The 21,528-nt window shown below is 40.0% G+C and overlaps 1 protein-coding gene and 1 non-coding gene across 2 annotated transcripts; both read left to right on the top strand.

Annotated features, from left to right (window-relative positions):
* Positions 1-2,222: 2,222 nt before the first annotated feature.
* On the top strand, positions 2,223-4,103 carry LOC133306077 (uncharacterized). Its single transcript, XM_061506354.1, has one exon. It carries the CDS (start codon positions 2,223-2,225, stop codon positions 4,101-4,103), a length of 1,881 nt encoding a protein of 626 aa, XP_061362338.1.
* A 14,267-nt stretch (positions 4,104-18,370) lies between these two features.
* On the top strand, positions 18,371-18,477 carry LOC133306084 (small nucleolar RNA R71). Its single transcript, XR_009750841.1, has one exon. It is a non-coding gene; the product is annotated as a small nucleolar RNA R71 (small nucleolar RNA).
* Positions 18,478-21,528: the final 3,051 nt, after the last annotated feature.

Below are 21,528 nucleotides of genomic sequence, written 5' to 3'. Positions count from 1 at the left end.
TTGTGACTTAGAACATGTAATTTGATATTAAAATGGGAGTGAAAAGAATATCCTTGTTAATAAAAAACCCCAAAGATTGCATTGAAGTGAATTTTTCTGATTTTGATATTAATGGGCTGATTTTATATGTTCAGGCCCAATTGGTGTTAATTCTCCATGCAGAAAAAGAGTGAAGAAAAATTGGGCAAATGCTTTGATCAGAAGCCCAAAATGAGAAAGCAAATCAGAAAAGAAGATGGGCCAGAGGAATTAAAACCCAATCAGTGGCCCAAAAGAAAAGAAAAGAAGAGGAGAGAAAGAAGTCAGCACGAGAAAAAGAAAGAAGTACAGGGAAGTGATGGGCCGGACCTAAAAAGCCCAAAAGGAAAGGAAGAAAGAAAGCCAGGTGAAAAGAAATCAAAAGGAAAGGAAGAGACAGAGTCAGAAACGAGAAAGGGCTGCTAGAAAACCCTAGCACACAACCGACCAAAGTTCCTGACCACAAAGCGATTTGCAAAGCCAAACCGTTCTTTGTATTTGGCTTATTTGTCAAGATAAACCCTCAATCACGGTTCATTGAAAGATTAACCAAACCCTAGACACCCTTTCCTCATACAGAAAACGTCAAAACAACAACCCCTTGCTGAGTGGATGAGCTGGATACTTTTTTGAGAGTGGAGACTGGAGCGATTTGTGGGCGCAAGTTTACGTACGGGGTGAGGGAGCAACAATCCATTTAGTTTGTCTGAGGAGGGAGCTGTTGGGGACCACCGGTGTGTAACGCGCAAGGAGCGCGTGTATATCTGCTGAGCTGGAGAGAAAAATCGCGCAAAGAAGGAAAGGAACCCTATAAAAAGGGAAAGAGGGTGAGTCAAAAGGACGGTCCTTCCCACTCCTGATTTCGGATTTATCATTTTTCTTAGTTTTGTGTTTTCTGAACAATTTTTATTTTCTTTAAATTTCTGTTTTGTAATGAGATTCTTGTTCATTTGATAAACGGGATGCATGTCTTTACAGCACTGAGATTGCCGGTTGTTAGGCCAGTGCTGTAATTTTAGTTTTTAGAATTTTTATTTTGTGATTTTTGTAGTTCTCTGTTTCTGTGTGTAAGCTCCATCCATATGGATAGTGGCTAACTTTTTAGAGGTTGGGTTTAGGTGATACCCAAACCTCAGTGCTTGTCAGATATTTGATTTCCTGGTTTTAATGTTTATATCTCAGTTGTTTAATGCTGTTTCTAATGTTTAAAATTATCTGCATTTTGGCCAAATGACAGATGTTTGGTTAGGATTTAGTTGTTGAGAAACAATTAATTCTGGATTCTGCATTAGACACATGGACTTAGATGAGAAATCATCTAAGGGATCTCAATTCAGAAATGAATGAGTCCTCATGTAATATTGGACCTGAATCTCAAGAGTCCTAATCCCACTTGGCATAGAGATATGGAAGTGGGCAACCTTGGGATAAAACAATTTTTAAGAGATTAAAAATTAACAATACAGCCCTGTTAACTGAGAATCTTAGAATGAGCTTTTTGTTAATCAAATTATTTTTCAAGCACTGTGGGGAAGGAGAACCAGAACTCAGCCCACCTTTTTAAACCTCTTTATCAATCCAGATTTTCCAATTTCCTTTGTTATTTCATATTTCAATCTCTATTCCGTTTTCAAAATTTTTGTCACATCTTTCATTTAAGTTGCTCCATTCTTCATTCTTATTTTATAACTTAGGAAAGTAATTCAGAAAAATTTTAAAAGAAAAGTGAACAGTAGGATTTTAGATCCATTCTAGATTATTCTTACCTTACAATTTTTATTTCTTTTATTTTCAAATATCAACTCAGTTTTAAGCAATTACAACCTTTAGTCATTTCAAAACGCCAACGATCCTTGTGGGAACGATATCTGGGACTTATAACAGCCCTATATTACTTGTTGTCGCGTATACTTGCGCGCATTACTTGCACAACTGTTAGCAAGGCATCAGGACGCGTGACCATTAAGTAGGAAAGTGAAAGATAAGCTGTAAAAATATAGTAGACACGTGACAATCATTTAGGGAGGTGTCAAATGTATAAAAGTAAAGAGGGAACCATTATTCTGTTGTGGTATGATTTGATCAATAAATAAAAATTCTTTCTTCTCATCTCTCCTCTTGTTCTCATCTCCGTTCTCAATTTTCCCCAAATTTCCCTAGGTAGAAACTGAGTTCTACCAATTTGGTGTTTTCATCCCTAAACAATGGCACCTGAAATGCGAGGCCGATCGGTTGAGGATCGCATGGATAATCAGCAAGCGGAAATAGAAGTTTTGAAGGAGCAAATGCACAAACAGTTTCAAGAATTGACATGCAAACTAGACGCGATATTCGACAATTATCGCGAACGTCAATCGCCCCCAAATGCATCAGCGAACCAACAGTCATCAAGCTTCCGCGATCAGACAGCAGCAAGAAATTTGCGCATTAAGGTTTCTCGTTTTGATGGGTTGAGCGACCCACAAGGTTGGATTTTTAAAATCAACCAATTCTTTGATTTTTATGAGATGGAGGAAGGCCAGAGATTGAAGGTGGCCCCGTTTTACTTCGATGGGAAAGCATTGGCGTGGTATCAATGGCTTAACAAAAATTCCAGAATTGTTTCATGGCCACAATTTTTGGAAGCTTTGCAAGTTCGATTTGGTTCTTCAGACATGGAGGATTATCAAGGCAAATTAGCGAAACTGATGCAAACTGGGACAGTGATGGAGTATCATGAGGTATTTGAAAGTTTTTCCAATCGAGTCGATGGTTTATCTGAATCTTTCCTTTTGAGTTGTTTTGTTTCTGGTCTGAAACCTGAAATTCAGCATGAGGTATCAGCTTTTGCCCCTTCCACGTTAACCCGTGCTATGGCATTAGCCAAGATTCAAGAATCCAAATTGGCCCTGAAGAACAACCCACCTAAACTAAATTCTCCCTTCCCTCCTTTATTACCAACACCACAACCAAAAACAAACCCAACCACAATTCCACCTAAATTCACCACTGCCAATAACCCTTCACACCAAAACAAACCCAATACCCAACGCCTTACCCAGAGCCAAATTCAAGAGCGTAGAGATAAAAACCTATGCTTCACTTGTGGTGACAAATATTTTTTCGGTCATAAGTGTAAGGCCTCTGTGCATATATTAATTGTGCCAGATGATGAAGCAGTAGAAGAAGATATTGTACTGGAGGATACTGGCACATATTCAAAAGCAGAACCAGCCACATTTGGGGGTGAAACAACAACTCCTCAAATAAGTTTTCATGCTTTGGCTGGTATGGTCGTACCTCAGACTCTACGGTTTAAATGTCATATTGGTAAATCCGAATTCTCCTTGTTAGTGGATGGAGGGAGCACTCATAATTTTCTCCAACCGAAGGTTGCATCTATCCTTGAATTGCCAATCACTGCTGATCGAAAGTTTGAAGTTATGGTTGGAAATGGACAACTCCTCCAATGTGAAGGTTTTTGTCCAGCAGTACCGGTTCAAATTCAACACCATGTTTTTTTGGTCGACTTTTATGTGTTGCCCATTCAGGGAGCTGACATGGTTCTTGGTGTTAAATGGCTGCAAATTTTGGGACCAGTTACCTTGGACTACAGCAGGCTGACCATGGAATTTTTGTGGAAGGATGAAACTATCAAGCTCAAAGGGGAATCACATACCAGTCCTATTTCCTTGAACCAATTTAGACGCATCCAACAAAAAGGTCAAGTAGCATCATTGTTTCAATTATCAGTGATCAACCCTGCTACTGTGGCAACATCATCATCTTCATCACATCCTCAGGTACAACACCTTCTAACAGAATTTGATTCATTATTTCAAGAACCTACTGATTTACCACCCCACCTCCAAATTGATCATGAAATACATCTTCAACCACATGTTGTTCCTGTTAATGTCAAACCCTATAGATATCCCCACTTCCAAAAAGGAGAAATTGAAAAACAAGTGGCTCAAATGCTTGATTCTGGTTTTATTAAGAATAGCATTAGTCCATTCTCATCTCCTGTATTGCTAGTAAAAAAAAAAGATGGTACTTGGAGATTTTGCATTGATTATAGAGCCTTAAATAGCATTACCATCTGAGACAGATTTCCAATCCCTACTGTTGATGAGTTGATGGATGAGTTAGGAGGGTCACAAGTATTTTCGAAACTAGATTTGAGGGCGGGCTACCATCAAATCCTCCTTAAACCTGAAGACAGTTATAAAACAGCCTTTAGAACTCACCAAGGCCATTATGAATTTTTAGTTATGCCTTTTGGATTGTCTAATGCCCCGTCCATATTCCAAGCCACGATGAATCTGATTTTTCAGCCTTACTTACGCAAGTTTGTTGCAGTTTTTTTTTATGACATACTTGTATATAGCTTTTCTATGGAGTTACATCTCCAGCACTTAAGGCAGGTTCTCTACACCTTACAAAGACACCAGTTCTTCATTAAGAAAAGCAAATGCTCTTTTGCACAAAGCGAGGTTGAATACCTTGGGCATGTTGTCTCCAACTGTGGTGTCAGTATGGATCAAAATAAGGTCACAGCTATGTTGGATTGGCCTGTTCCAAAAAACATCAAACAACTAAGGGGATTTCTTGGACTTACAAGCTATTATCGCAAGTTTGTACAAGGCTATGCTTCCATAGCAGCTCCTCTGACTGAATTATTAAAAAAAGATGCCTTTTTGTGGTCTGCTCAAGCTCACACTGCATTTAATGCTCTTAAGGAAGCCATGACAAGTGCTCCTGTGTTGGCACTGCCAAAATTCCATCAAGATTTCAAAATTGAGACAGATGCTTCAGACCTTGGTATTGGAACTGTTCTACTACAAGATGATCATCCTCTTGCTTATTTTAGCAAGAAATTGTCCTTAAGAATGCAAAGGGCAGCAGCCTATGTCCGGGAGCTTTATGCCATAACAGAAGCTGTAAAGAAGTGGCGGCAATATTTGTTGAGGAGACGATTCTTAATCAGAACAGATTAGAAAAGTTTAAAATCCTTGTTGGATCAGGTCATTCAAACACCGGAGCAGCAATACTATCTCACCAAACTTCTCGGTTTTGAATACTCCATTGTCTATAAACCGGGTAAAGACAATCGTGTTGCGGATGCTTTATCAAGACAGCCCGAGGTGATGAGTTTCATGACCCTATCAGTCAATCAATTTGATATTTTGGCAGCATTGAGACAAGAAAATAGTAGTTCTGAATTTTTCAGACAACAGCAGCAAGTATTATTGAATAATTCCAGTTCCAACCATGATTTACAAATCAGAGATGGCTTAGTGTTAAAAAAGGGTAAGTTGCTTCTTGATCCAGCCTCACCTTTAGTCAACCAAATTCTACATGAATGTCATTCCACACTAGCAGGTGGTCATTTTGGCATTCAAAAAACAAAGGCTCGCGTCTCAACCAGTTTTACATGGTCCAATATGAGGCAGGATATAAAAAAATTTGTCAATTCTTGTGTGACTTGCCAACAAGTGAAAATGCCCACACAAGCACCTGCAGGGTTACTTCAGCCCATCGCCATTCCCGAGAGAGTATGGGAGGACCTTTATATGGATTTTATAGTGGGACTTCCTCCTTCCCATGGCTACACTACCATTCTGGTAGTTGTTGATAGGCTATCTAAAATGGCCCACTTTGGAGTGTTACCAAAAAAATACAATGCAGGAAAGGTGGCCAATCTTTTCACCCATCTGATTTGTAAACTACATGGCATTCCCAAATCGGTCATTTCAGATAGAGATCCCATTTTCCTTAGTAAATTTTGGGTTGAGCTCTTTGAATTAAGTGGCACAAGTTTGAGAAGATCAACAGCTTATCATCCACAATCAGATGGCCAATCTGAGGTGGTGAACAGGGTGTTGGAGCAATATTTGCGATGTTTTGTGGCTGATTCTCCTAAGAGGTGGTCTAACCTCTTACCATGGGCTGAACTTTGCTATAATACTGCCTTCCACTCATCAGCAGGCATGTCACCCTTCAAGATAGTATATGGAAGGGAACCACCATCACTCTTGGATTATATTCCTACTTCCGCTACTATACAAGAGGTAGATTCTCTACTTGTCGATAGGCAAGTCATACTTGCACAATTGAGAGACAATCTGCTGAAAGCTCAACAAAGCATGAAAAATTATGCTGACAACCATAGAAGAGATGCTCAGTATAAACAGGGGGAATTGGTTTGGGTCCGTCTCCAGCCTCATAGACAACAATCAGTAGCTACTCGTGAATTTCAGAAGCTTGCACCCAGATATTTTGGACCTTTCCCTATTGAAAAAAGAATAGGTAAGGTTGCTTACAAATTAATTCTACCTTCAACAGCAAAAATTCATCATACCTTCCATGTTTCTCTGCTTAAACCATTTCGGGGTGACCAAGATATTCCTCCTTTTCCTTTGCCTGACATGTATACAAGTGGATTACCAATTCTACAGCCCAAAGAGATCTTAGCTACTCGCACAGCAGGTGTGAGCAGCCCAGTTCCGGAGGTCCAAGTGTTATGGGAAGGGTTACCATCTGAGTTGGCTACATGGGAACCGCTCCAAGAATTCCAACAGCAATTTCCTGCTTTTAACCTTGAGGACAAGGTTAGTTTCAATGGCTGGGGTATTGATACGAATGAAGACCAGGAAATAGAGAAGAAAAATTCAGCAACAAAAACAGAGCAGAATGAGCAAGTGGAATTAAGCATTGCTGAGAGAAAAGCCATACGCACAATAAGGAAGCCAAGCAGGTTCAGGGAAGATACATAAGGGAGGGGTGATATGGGACACGTGACCATTAAGTAGGAAAGTGAAAGATGAGCTGTAAAAATATAGGAGACACGTGACAATCATTTAGGGAGGTGTCAAATGTATAAAAGTAAAGAGGGAACCATTATTCTAGTGTGGTATGATTTGATCAATAAATAAAAATTATTTCTTCTCATCTCTCCTCTTGTTCTCATCTCTGTTCTCAATTTTCTCCAAATTTCCCTAGGTAGAAACTGAGTTCTACCGGGGGACGATTGCCTCCCTTAAGTTTATATAAACTTTTAAAAGTGAGAATTATTTCTGATTTTTTGGTCATACATTTGGAGCTCACCCCCCTTTAAAACTTATAGAAGTCTTTAACTGTAAGTACCATTTTAATTCTTTTATCGTATAAATATTTGTAATTCTAAAGAAAAAAATTACATTATAATTGTGTCTGCCTTCAAAAAGATATTTCCAACTCGGCAATTGAACAGAGCCTACATTAGGAGGAAGAGGATATACAAATAAAGACTTAATTTCAAAATTCTTTTACTGGCATTAGAATGTCTTGATAGGCCCACTCGTCACAACATATTTGGAGTTCCTAATCTCAATCTTCATCTGGCAAGAACTATGTTAGCGTCAAATCTGGAGACTTGGTAAAAAATATTTGCTCAAATCAACTAAAATATTTAGCTTTAATTTTGAAACGAACCACTTGAAATGAGTTTGATTTGGTTAAGAATTTTATAATCATTTACCATTTGCAATGGTTGGAAACATACATTCAGGTGCTAAACTTATTACACACCCATGCCCAAAAGTCCCAAAAGAGAGTTAAAAAGTTTAAAATAATAAATATTATTTTATTAAAAAATACAAGATAAACGTAGAGATATAAAGACCAATGACCATACCTTTAAAATAGGTTTGTGCCCTGATTTTTAAAACAAGTACAAATCTATATTATTTTTAAAATGAATTAGGTTAAATCAAGCTAGACGATAGATTCCTGACAAGTTGTCTGAACCATTTACATCCTAACTATTTATTTGCAGATGTCATGTACATAAATCATACAAGATTGATCCCCTACATTTTTTATGCAAAACTGTCAGGCTTGCAAAAAATGCCGCATCACAAACATACGAAATAGATCCGTATGATTTATGTACAAGACTAACTGCCATACTCTAGTATTTGTTTTAAAACAACATTGAAAGACAAAATTTTTTAGGGTAAATTATATGTTACCCCCTTGTACTTGGGTTATTTTTCAAAAGATCACCATGTTGTAATTAACCTCCTTCTACTATGAAATTTAAACAACTAAGCATATTTGTTAAAAAAATTCAAACTCTATTAATTGTTCATGTGCTTCCCGTTGAAAGTAAAAAATGTTTCTACTCATTATATCCTCTCTCTCTCTCCTTCGTTCTCTTCTCATCTCACCTCTAAATCTTTTCACCTACATTGTGTTATCATTTCACTTCAATGTCTACTCAAATCTGTATTATTTGTTCTTCCTTTTTTTCCTCGGTTTTCTTCTGTATAAGTATTCCCCTTTCCTTTTCTTGCCAAAAGATAAATCCCATAGTCTGTTTGAAAATAAAGATTAATTCTACCGTAAACATATACTGTAAATAACATAAAGATCTTCTCATCATATATAGAAGACATAATTGCTCTTGAAAAAATTGAGAAATTCATAGAAGTGTTAGGCTAATATTTCTCTATGTTAGAAGGATAAAAAATCATCTTTTTGACCTACTTTACTATTGTTGTCAACATTGTGCACACACTCACGTCTTGGTTATAAGCCTATTGCTTGTGCGCAGTGATTGGAGTATTGGCTATAAGTCAATCTAGATACCTATCTCTAAGGTATCTCTGAGCGCATACCATACGGTATAGCAATAAGGTCTTCTAGGACCTTACATTGGCGCCGTTTGTGGGAAACAATAAATTTTGATTCCCATTCCACGATGACAAATACTCATGCAACATCTAGCAATGCTCAATCCCAACCACCACATCAATCTGTCCTCGAGCGTCTCCAAGAGGTCGCCAACACAGTCTTGGTGGACGTGCAGGTTGGAGAGGCCAGCGCTGGACCTTTGCATACCACGACCCGGAGCAACCCTGCGACGGAGTCGGCGCCTCAGCAGCCACAGAATGACCAATCCGGAGCTGACAACCACATAACTAACACTGCCCTAAATGCGATCCTTCAAAGGATGCAAGAGAAGGAGAACAGGTTCCTGGCTTAACAGCGACTAGATGCCCAGAGAATGGAGGAACTGGAGGGTGAGGTACGAAATCAGAACACTGAAGGCCGAGCTGGGAGAGAAGGTCGACCTGAACATGGAGGTCGACCTGAAACTAAGGGGCAAGAATGTCGAAACCCGACAACTGAAAATGCTCAAGATCCTCACAATGAGAACTAACATGAAGGCAGAGGACAGGGTAACAACCAAGGAGATAACTATCTCCATGATGAAGATGCCAACGACAGCCCGTTTATTGGGAGGCTCATGAACTTGGCGATCCCGCCGAGATTCAAGAGTGCCAAAATACCTCCTTACAACGGAAGTCAAGACCCAGATGCCCATTTGGAGGCATTCAAAACTGAGATGTTATTCAATGGGATAACTGGACCTATTAAGGCCAGAATCTTCGCAACGACCTTAACAGGTTCGGCAATTAGGGTGTAAATGGGCTAGGCCGGCCTAGCCTATATTAGGCCAGACTTGGCCTATTATAAGTAGTAAAATAGAATAGGCCTAGGCTTTTAAAAAACCTATTTAAAAAAGAGGCCATAGGCTTTTTTGTACATGTCGGGCCTCTAAGCCTACAGGCCGACCTATATCATATTACTTATTTAAAATATAATAATAATTTCTCATATTACTTATTTAAAATATAATAAATAAAATTATTATTTAATAATTTTGAATAATAAAATAATATTATTTTAGTTATTCATTTAATTGTTGAATGTTTAATAGGCTTAAACAGGTTAACAGGCCTAGGCCAAGGCTTTTATTTTTTTTAATATAGGTCAGACCAAACTTGTAATTTGAAGCCTACACAGGCTAATAGGCCAGGCCATACCCAATATTTTTTTACACAGGCTTGGCCTATTTGAAAAAAGCCTAGCCTAGCCCGACCCATTTACACCGCTACCGGCATGGCCTAAATAACCAGGCTGCCCAGAAACTCAATTGATTCCTTTGAGGATCTGTGTAAGAACCCGCACTGTTAATTTAGGAATTTAATTAATTAATTATGAGATTAATGAGATAATTTCATAACTGACCCTAATAATTATGAGAAGTCTTAAATAATTATAGTAAGGGTTTAATAATGTTGAAAGTCTCTTTTCTGACGAAAAGTGCAGATACCGGTTCTGCTCCACGATATATATATGCGTACTGATGAAGTATCCCGAAAAATTATGAAAAGTGTGTATATGTCACTAGAATAATATATAGGACTAGCATAACAAGTTTCAGGTCAAAATAATGAGAACTGGTGTCAGAACTGATACCGGATTTGTAAAAGCGCGTACCGGCAAAGTACTGCGAAAAATAATATAAAAATATGACAAATCCTAGAAAAATAGCTAGGTTCAGAATCCTAAGTTTGGGATTAAAATGATAAGCGTAGCTATTAGCGCTAATACATTGTGATTAAAACTTAATGTGCCTATAAATAGGCTTGACACTAAACCCTAGGCTGATTTGTTTACATTGTTACGTGAGTTTTCTGGTGGTGCTTCAGCAACCTTAAGCCTCCCCTTGCCATTCTCCCTTTTCTTGGTAAAACTCAACCAAGAGACCATTTTTCTTCATTGTTCCTTCACCTAAACACCATAGCTATGTGTGAGTTGGTCTTGTGAGGGTGTGTGATGCTTCATTTCTGAGTTGTAGCATCTGTTTGTGGGGTTGTGTTGCTGAGTTGGTGGTTCTCATTGGTGGGAGCCATTTTCTTGTCATTGAAGGCTTCAAGAAGCCATTTTGATGATGAAAGGTCCAAGCTTGTAGTTAATTTTCGTGGTCTTGAAGTGGCAGAACCATAGTGCTGTGTAGAGGACTCCTAATCTGTGTCATTTTCGGAGTTTTGAGCCTTGGAGGTATACCATGATCACCTCTTTGTCATTTTCATGATTTAAGCTTGTTTAATCCTTTAAAAAGTAAAACTTGGATCATTTGAGATAAGGACTGTGTTTCTGAGTCTTAAACATGTTAAGGAACATCTGTTTAAGGAGTTGTTGGACTCCAGATTGAGTTTAGATCATTAAAATGGGAATTATGCAGAGAATGCACGAAATTCTGCATTCTGTCTGATAAGTATTCGAATACTTTTCGTGTAGTATTCGAATATTTATCCCTTGGTAGTCGAATACTCCTTGCAGGAGTATTGGGATAATTTTCTGGGAAGAAAAGTATTCGGATACCTTTGAGTAAGTATTCGAATACTGGGTAGTATTCGAATACTGTGGTATTTGTATTCGGATATCTGGTGGTATTCGGATACTGGGTGTAAAGTATTCGGATACCTTGTGGTATGCGAATACTTGAGTCAAAGTAGTCGAATACTTTATGGAGACAGGGAGTATTCGAATACTCATCGAGGAGTATTCAAATACCTCCTGCAGAATTTGCATGAAATGACTTAAAATGAGTTGGAAAGCCTTAATCACTTAATGGAACCTTGGGCAATGATTATTGATGATTAATTATTGTATAAACAGACTGTGATTGTGTTGTTTGGTGCCATTGAGCTTGTGTGGACTTGGCTTGGATTGTTAGCTTGCGAGGTAAGCTTTCGTGTCTTCAGTTTACCCATTGTTGGCTCCACCATACCCCATGAGGGAATAGATTATATGCATGATGTGTTTTTATGTATTGATTTTGAAATGCTGTTAAGTGGTTATGTGCAAGGGCCTTATAATATGCATGTATTGTTCCATCTAGACGGTAAGCCTGAATACGTGGCGTCATACAATACGGTGATCCTGTGGGTGGGTGCAAGTGGCGTCTTGCACTATTTGTAGGGTTTAGACGTATATAAATCCTGCATTTCTCTGGCCAGTAGAATAGTATTGACACACATGACATGGTTATCTGTTGCATTGCCCTGATTTTGGAACTGATATTGTACATTGCTTTTAGAACTTATATTGCACATGTAAGTGAGCTTGAGGTGGAGAAATCCTTGAGAACCCCTTGCCTTATTGATATTTCTGTTTAGAGATCTCACCCCACGTTTGGGGCACATATTTCAGGTTCAGGTAACTCGGGGGTTGAGACCTCAGGCGGCAGGAGGCCGGAGCTGAGTTAGATATCTGTTGTTATGATGATATGTGGGATGCTGACATGTTATTTATTTGTTATTATGTTGTTTGATTTGAGACTATGTTGGGCTTTGTTGCCTTATTTGGTGAGCATGGGGAGTGTCCATGCCACATTGATTGATTGATTTCTGTTATGTTTGAGTTTATTCGAGTTGTATTAATGTATCAGGATTATGTCCGGACTACGTGTTGAAGATCTGTGACTTAGATACTCACATATTTATATTTATGAGGTTATTCAGTGTAGCTAGCTGTTTATTTGCAATTACATACAGAAAATATTTTAAAAAGATTAAGTAATCAACTTGGTAATTGATAATAACGTCATAATTGAAAAGAAAAAGTTATTCCGCATTTTAATCAAGCGTGGCTTAATACGATGAAATGATAACAAACCGGGTATACACGGGGTGTTACATTTTATGGTATCAGAGCACTTTCTAGGGAAAAGCCTGTAGGTATTGCAATAACTTAGGATGTTCTGCTGCGAGTCTGTGCTGTGTGTTTCCTCTGTTGGGTTTTGCTGTGATGATGTATGAGTGACCACATTGTGTGGGCCTGATCAACTCATTCTTTGTGTAACTTATGCAGAGTCATGGTAATGCCTAAGAGAAACCGAGAGATGAATAAGGATCAACCTGATCCTGTCCTGACTGCATTAGCTGAGATGCAGGCGGCTAGACTAGCCAATCAGGAGGCCGCTAGATTGGCCAACCAGGCTATGATGGATCTCATTAGATAGACAAACCGGAAAGCCATTGAAGATGTTGTAGAGGCGAATCGACTGGCGTATATGACCATGGTTCAGGTCGTATTGGAGGAGATGAGGATTGGCCGTCATGACGACCAACATCCTCCACTGTCACCACTTCCATCCCCACAGCAGTGTGGGAGTGGAGTTAGAGAGGTGTTAGTTGGGAATGAATCCTCACTGCTTAAGTGCATCCCGTGTGGAAAGACTCATACGGGTACTTGCTAGCAAGGACAAAAAGTTTGTTTCAGATGTGGCAAGCCAGGTCACCTTATCAAGAGGCGCGCTGCCAAGGCGGAGCGAGCTGCAGGAATACAAAATATTTCAATATGTCGCATAGAAATGATAGCTGGATCAACCTCTAAGGATTTCGATACTTGCATTCAGCAGGACAGTGATCTCGGGAAGATTCGTGTGAATCACGAGGCAACGAAAATCAAAGAGTCTGAGGCTAAGGGAAATAGTGGTTCCACTTCCTGGAGGGACAGGAAGTTTGGAGGCAAAGGTAAAGGGAAGAAGCTACAGGTCAAACAACTGTGCAACAAATTCAAGAGGTCTGCTACTCTGGCAGACAACTTTGCTAGACCGTTGATTATCCCGAAGTGTATAGGTTGCGGAAAGGAGCATTTGGGACGATGTGCTACTATAGAGTTGCTATGTTACAAGTGTGGGAAGAGTGGCCATATAGCCAAGGATTGTTATACTTTAGTTGATAGGGCTGCAGCAGTTCAGGCGGCCCCTCTTCAGATGATTCCTGCACCACCAGAGACAGACTGAGTCTATACATCGGATAGTCATCAGATGGACCGAGCTCCACACCTTGCAAGAGGTAATTCATGTTGGAGATACTATGGTGATGTATTGTTTGACTTATGGACGGCGCACTTATTTATTGCGAGTCCGATTGTTGTGGGGTTGAACTTGCCCATAATTGAGCTTTCTTCATTTTCGAGGGTTATTACCGCTACGAAAGAGAAATGCGATACTTCATCTATTTATTTGGATGTGCTATTTTAGTTAGATGGCCGAGACTGCGTAGCAGGTCTTAAGTGTCTACCCATGGTCAATCGTGGGATCATTTGGGTATGGACGAGCTGTTGAGAAATTTTGTGTTGAATTGTTGTGATTGCATAATATGATGTATGAATTATGTTTATACATTGAATGTTGTATTGAAGTGTTTGATAATATAACTTGAGGAACTAGGTTGATTGAGTGGGTTATTGGCCATCAGCGTATTGCGGACTATCCCTGGAAGGGATGTATCCGAAGAGGGTGCCTCTGAGGAGTTTGATAGGACGCTCAGTTGATGCGTAGTTCATTGAGTGGTCCTTGTGTATGAGGTACACTGGAGACTGGTATGCCTACTAGTTTTTTGGTTGATAACCTATGTCATGGGTTTCCTTTGGGGATGGGATCCTAAGAGTGTTGACTTTTGGAAGTCCCATGAGGGCACCGATTTGAGTTTGACTCATCGGGTGATCCGGGTGCACGAGGTGCACAGATCGATCAATTTTAGTTTGCCTCATGATATAATAATGCATTAAGAGACTTGAAATATGAGTTTAAACTCTACAACCACCAAGTGGTGGGAGGAGTAAAATATATGAAGAGTGATATGCCAAGATTGGCATGAAAGGTAAGATGCCTTATGCCATTACATGTGGTAATGGTGCTTTATTTTATAGACATAAGAGAAGATATCTTATTGCTGGTGAGTGAGGAACACTCTCTAGTCAGAATTGTTAAGAAAGTGAAATTCTCTTCAAGGAGTTAAGTGTTTTGGTCGAGTGGTCTCCATGACTCTAGGTTAATATGTAAATTATTGATATGTTCATATGTAGTTGGCATGTTAACACCATGGATAGTGCTAAGCATGAAGTAATTGCTATGAACTGTGTAAATACATCGATGTTGTACCATCCTTTATTGACTTTCGATTTTGCAGATGCCATGGGGATTGAGGTATGATGTTGCATATAGTAATTATTTATTATGTTATTTGAATTGGAAAATTTGCAGGTGTACGTGAACTAAGGTACGTTACTACGTGAATTGGTAAATTAACTAACATGTATTGATTGCAATGAACATGATTATGATGTCGTATTGTGAAATGAATATGATTCTATTTTAGAATAATGATTTACTAAATTGTAAGTCAAGTTGAGGCTAGAGTCATGGAATAGGACCTAAACTCACCCAAGTTATTGTGAGGAATAGAGTATGTGGGGTCGGGTCACCTCTATTGATAGAGTGACTGGTGATCCCAGAGAATCGAATGACGATTTTGTTGTTATTGTGAAGTTTCGAGATCTGACATTCTTCTTCTGGTTATTTTTGCTGCCAGAATCTGAAGGTTCTTCAGGTGCTTGCCTGACAACAACCTCCTGTATTTTTTAGGAAGAGGGGCCTGTTGTAGCTGGTTCCTCCATCAGTGGAGGAACTTCCATGCCCTCCTCTTCTGCCAGAGCCCTAGCAATGGCCTCGTCCCCAGAAGTATCGGGTCGGATGATGGGGCAAGAGAGGGGCCCACCCAGGCTGATTTGCCTGGGCACAATTGGCTTTTCTTTTTCTTAGGCGATTCAACAAGAATCCCCTTCCCTTTGTCAAGGTTCTTTTGTGGCTGAGCTTCTTGCTCAACCACATGTTCTTCTGCAGCAGGTGCTGCATTTGTTTCTTCAATTCCCTCTCCTTCTTGTTGCCTAGGAGAGGGTTGTTGTTTCATTGGTGGTAGTGAAGAGTGAACAGGTAATGGAAGAGGGGACAGAACGTCAAAAGACTCAGAAGTAGCAAAGCTACTTGGGGATGCCTTCTTCTCAGCAGGCCTAGACTTTCCTCCTTACTTCAGCCTTTTGGCAATAGGCTCATTGTATTCACTGTCTTCTTCCTTGTCAGAGAGGGTGATAGGTTTCTCAGAGGACCCTCCCTCTGACCTCTTGATGCTGCTGAAGGTTTTCTTCAGCCTCTGACTGGAACGTTCCCCTTTCTTCGAGGAGGTTTAGCAGGAAATTTCTTTTTGCCATGTTTGCTCTCAGTAGCAACAGAGGCTTCTTTCTTTACCTTGGTGGGAGGGGGGATGGATCTTCTTGCCTGCGTGTAGGCAGAAGTGGATGATTTTGAAGAGGTGGCCTTCATGGTTTCCTTCTATGGGATCTCAAGGCCCTCTTCTTCATCTTCATCATCAACATCAGTGCGCCTGAATTCCTCAGGGACTGGTTCGGCTGTCTCAATGTAGGTGCTCCTCAGACCATTCCAGGTCTTAAAATTGATGTCAGATGCCACCACCAGCTCATCATCGTTGTAAGTCTTCACTCCAGCTCTTAAACAGAGCTTTGTAATCAGGCAGGGAAGACAGACAATAGTCTTCCTTATCTCCTTCTTTAGACTACCGTAGAAAAAGGGTACTGCATCAAAAGGAATGTTCCTCATAATTTAGTAGATTTGCACTTGGAGTGCCCACTTGACAGTGGCATCGTGGATGGAGGGAGTGAGGTTAGAGTTGGCAAACAAAGCCCAGAATCTGGCTTCGTCTCTCATGCTTCCTTTACAGAGGGATCCCTTGGAGTAGACGTGATTCTTGATGGCGATCAGGTTCTTAACATCCCTTGTGAATTTCAAAACATCTTTGCTGTCTATATATTCTTGGTACGTGCATTTGGAAATGGTGGGGAGTTTGAGTACTTCCTTGATGGCTGAAGGAGAGAATGATACTTTCTTCCCCCTCACCGTCACCTCATCCTTGGTGTTCTCCTTAGGCAGCCTTTTTGCGTGATACAGGAACTCAGCCACCAATGAGATGTTGACTTCTCGTTCGTCAGTGGCAAACGCAAGCCATTTGAGGCTGAGAAAGACTTTCTTCACAAAGGAGGGAAGATGAGCCTTATCTTGTAGGAAGATGTTCCTCTCTGGATAGAGATGAACAACCTCCTCAGTGATTTCGGGCTCCTAGCCACGCCTGGCCACAGGAATAAATGATACTGAAAGTCTGATCATGGTTGAAGAAAGAGAAGACTAGGGCAATATGTAGAGGGAAGTGAGAATAAGAGCAAAAGTTTCTAAGCTAGCAGAGAATGGTAAAGATTGAAGAAGAAAGGAAATGAGTTTAAATAAGCATGCAGATGAGGGAAAATGAGGAGTTTTTCAGGACGTGGAGGTTGAAGACAGGGAGTTGAAGAGGTAGTGGAATGGGAACGTTATGGAACAAATGGTCAGGGTGAGTGGTATTCAACTACTACTGATGGTGGTAAGGAGTGGAACGGTTTTAGGTTAGAAACGTGGGAGGGAAGGAAATAGGGTAGGAGCAGTTGCATTAATGGCTGAGGAGACAGTTGCTTTCTCAGGGGACGTTTTCAAAATTTGCAATGAGTGCAGATTTGATAACGGCTGCGTATATGTAAGTGACTCAGCTGTGACAGGTGTCCTTGTCACATTTGCGAATAAAATGTGTAAAATGAATTTTTATTTTTTTAAATGGGAGTGTGTGGTTATTGAACCACCCCAAAACTACGTTCCTGGAATGGAACGTATTTTATTTGGATTTGGAGTTGAACATCAGACGTTCCTCCATTTTGGGAGCTGTGTGGTTAAGTTTAACCACCCCAAAACTTTGCTATTTGTTAAAGGACAAAGATATCCACTAGGTTGCCTCCCAGTCAGCGCTTAGTTTATTGTCTTTAGCTAGACATGTTACTTACATCTCATTCTTGTGGAGAAGATATTGAGGGAACTTCAGTATCCCCTGGTAGTTTTCCTGGTGTTCTGGTATCGAGGCTAGCAGCTATCTATCCTAGGTGGGATTCAATGTTTCTGACCACAACATCGTTCCTGGTGATATGTTCTTTGACATAATTTTTCAGGGTGTTGATGCGTTGGTCATCTCTTTGGAACAGAGCATAATTGGTTTTTCTTTGTGGTTTGTATGCTCCATTTCTGCTGCCTTGTTGATAATGCTGCTGCTGATTATTGTATGGACTCTGGTTCATGGGTGATCTCCATTGTGGATTATGGTTCTGATCTTTCACTATGGTTCCTCCAGGGTTTTGATTGTTGTTTCTTCCTGCATTCTGATTGTCTCTGGCCTGGGTGAAGTTTATGTTCCCAAACTTTTCTGCATAACACACCAAGGCAGTAGATGGACAGTCTATTGAATCATGAAGGTCACTACAGGCTGAGTATGGTTCACTCTCAGTTGCTGTGAGTTGTAAGACTTCCATCATTGGTTGCTCTTGATTAGCTTTCAGATTCTTCACCTCATTCATCAATGTGGCCAGTTGGGACTCCATGGCAATTTGTTTGTCTAATTCTAGCATGCCTGGCTTCCTTACTGGGCTCATCCGTTCCAGTGGCCATTGGAGACATCTTTCTGCAGTGCCTTCTATGATTTCATACCTGGATTCAAGGGTTCCTGTAAAGAAATATCCTCCTGCAGCAAAGTCTAAATGTGATTGAGAAGTATGATCTATGCCTTTATAAAAAGATTGTAAAACACCCCAACTCTCCACCCCATGGTTTGGACATTTTCTGATGATGTCCTTGTATCTCTCCCAAGCTTCATAAAGATTTTCTCCATAAAAAATTCTAAAGTTAGAGAGTTCTGCTCTAACATCAGCTTGGCGAGACATAGGGAGAAACCTTTCTATGAACTTGTTAGAAAGTCCCTCCCAAGAGTGTATGGATCCAGGGGTGAGAGTTTTCATCCATGTTTTTGCTTTTGAGCCTAGGGAATTGGGGAATAGCCTCATTCTCATACTTTCCTCTGTTACACCCTCAGCTTTGAAGTTATCACAGATGTCTTGAAAGTTTGTGAGGTGTGTGTAAGGATCTTCTGCAAGGAGTCCATGAAAGACTCCAGCTTCCCTTATCATGTGGAACATGATGGGCTTTAATTCAAAATTGGGAGCTACAGGAGGGAGGATTACTCCTCTTTCTGGTATGTTCCTAAAAGGAGCAGCCAAAGTTCTAAAGTTCTGTTCATGAGGGATTCCTTCATTGTTATTGTTATAATCAGCCATGTTTTCAAAATTATTTTCCCTGAGATTTCTTCTCCTTCTATGTAAGGTACGTTTTGGCTCAGGATCAAAGAAAAATTCAGGTATTTCAGTGAAGTGGTGAGAATCTGTTTTCAGACTCTTCACTCATAAACCATAAAAAAGATAGTATATATATCAACAGAATATGTGACAAAAATAAAATAAAAAATAAAAATGAAATATACAGGGTATGTATGTACTTAAAACAGTAATAAGGACAAAATTTAGTGTATCTATCCCCGGCAATGGCGCCAAAAACTTGTTGGGTCGAAAGCTGTTGGGTGAAAAATATATTATGATGAAGACGTTCCTAATTCACTAAGAAAGAACACAGTTGCTCTCTTAGTTTCAACCCAAGTGCGCAAGTGCACGCATCAAGTAATAAATGGGAGTATTAATGCCCAGATTAACCTTCCCACAAGGATGGAACTCTAATTAATGTCTTATACTATTTTACAATGAATGAAAATAAAAAGAAAAGTTAGTAATTGACCTGTCTGGTCAAATGTTCCCTACTATCTTGACAACATTCCTCAAGGATAGTAGGTTTAATCTGACAGCAAACAGTTCATCGCTTCGTTATGTATGATACTCTTCTTGTTGAGAAAAGGAAAAGCAATATTCATTGGAGAGTTATAGATACAAGATTGAACAAATAGCAGAAAAATAACAATAGTAATAACAGTAATTAAGAGACAACAGGATGGATGGTGTAAAACAGTTTTAACAGAAGGAACGGATCCACAGTTCTATTCTTAAATAATTATTCTTTCTACTCAAGACTTCACACTTTTGTCTTTGTTCCAGTCTCTTAACTGCCAACGTCTGATTCCTCAGCTTATGGACTGGATGGCTCACAAGTTTCCATATTCCTATGGCTCCCTTGACTCCAACAAGTACTGGGTACAGGACCTTAAAATGAACGAGGTGGCCCCTTATTCCTATGGCAACCAGCAGTGTTGTTTCCACAACACTACCTTCCCCCTCTGGTTAAGCTGTCTAAAATCCCTTCCTTATGGAAGTTCCTTTCTCAGTATGTGTTCAATTTCCATTGATACACAATGAATATAGCTTAGTTAACCAGACAAATCCAAAAGCTTAAATACAAAAGTTTCGAAAATAAGTCTTTAAGAACTTTGCAGTTTTTCCGTTCCACAGATAGTTTATCCCATGGCTACTAGTTTAAACATAATTATTCCAAACTGAAGTCCCATAGACCCAAGATTCAGTTTAGAGATAACGAATGGAAAGGAGAGAAAGAACACTTGTATTTAAATGAAAATAACTTGATTACAACGAAATGAAAAGTGAAGAATATGGTTATTGCTCGTGAGGAGTCTCAAGTGGGTGATACAGAATGAAGAAGAAGTGTTGTCACTTAACTAAAGTTAAAACTATACAAAAATACAAAGAAAACTATAAAATAAACTAAGTGATCTCTTCTTAAGGAATTTGATGCTTGTCTTCGTACTGGGACGTCCTATTTATAGGCAGAAGAGTGAATGGCAAGCTTGTAAATCTCTTGGAGTTGTTTTCTTGACTGCATGAAAGGGGCGGTGTGAACAGTGCTTTGAGGGGCGCAAATGGCTGGATGGGACAGTTATTGTTGAGATTTGTCTTTCCTTCTGATCATCCTCATTCCTTGCTTTCCTCTTTAACCAATAGAAACAGTTTATTCTCTGCTGCGCACGTTTCCTCTTGCTTGATTGCTGCACCGCTTATGCTTTATGGAAACTTCTTTCCAACATTTCCTACAAAGTGGTCAGAAATATTAAATGAGTGGAGCAGGTGTATTTAATGTTCCAAATTTGTTCCCCTTTTTATATATTTTCCAAAGACTTACGTCATCATCTGTTCCCCACTGTGTTTTTGTCAAAAAGATATTAAACATGTGCTTTTAGTGCTAAAGTTGCTCATCAGGTGAGGGAACAAATGGCATTTTGCCATCAAAATGGTCTTAGATGGGCACGAATTTTCGTCCCATCAGCCAACCAGGCGATGATGGACGTCGTTCGAGAGGTGAACCGGAAGGCCACGAAAAATGTTCTTGAGGCGAACAAGCTGGCGAACATGACCATGATGAGGGTCATGTTGGAGGAGATGAGGGCTGGCCGCAATGAGGGTCAGTTTCCTCCACCACCACGTCCACCGCTACCACCTCCACCGCCTCCACCCAGTCTTCAAGATGATAGCCTGAGTCACGTGGAGGGTATTAGTCAGCGTACTGGGGTGATGGAACCCTACCATGAGCCCATGGAGGACCGTGATGTGATAGACCGCCGGCTTAATGCTTTCTGCAAGCATAAGCCACCTTCTTTTGACGGATCTTATGATCTTATGTGGTTAAGTCATGCAATGCACTGATCTGCAAAAGTTGATGTTTGCGACGTATATGCTGGAGGGCGATGCACACGAGAAGTGGACGAACACCTCTCAAACTTATGAGATGCAGGGTTATGTCATGACATGGCTTCCTTGGGAGGTATTTCCTATACGATGCTCAGGAGAGGAAGTAGGGGGAGTTCGACAGATTGGTACAGGGCTCGTTGTCTGTTGACGAGTACTTGGCTAAATTTAATAAACTGGTCAAGTTTGCACATTTCAGGATCGCTATGCCTACTCCGACCT

The sequence above is a fragment of the Gastrolobium bilobum genome, unplaced genomic scaffold, assembly GCF_033153095.1.
Source record: "Gastrolobium bilobum isolate Gb01-03AN ecotype WA unplaced genomic scaffold, APGP_CSIRO_Gbil_v1 utg2037, whole genome shotgun sequence".
NCBI lineage: Eukaryota > Viridiplantae > Streptophyta > Magnoliopsida > Fabales > Fabaceae > Gastrolobium > Gastrolobium bilobum.
This window is presented reverse-complemented; position numbering and strand designations above follow the sequence as displayed.

Bases quoted from the DNA above. Each gene is read 5' to 3' on its own strand.
- LOC133306077 (XM_061506354.1), top strand. From the start codon at position 2,223: ATGGCACCTGAAATGCGAGGCCGATCGGTTGAGGATCGCATGGATAAT.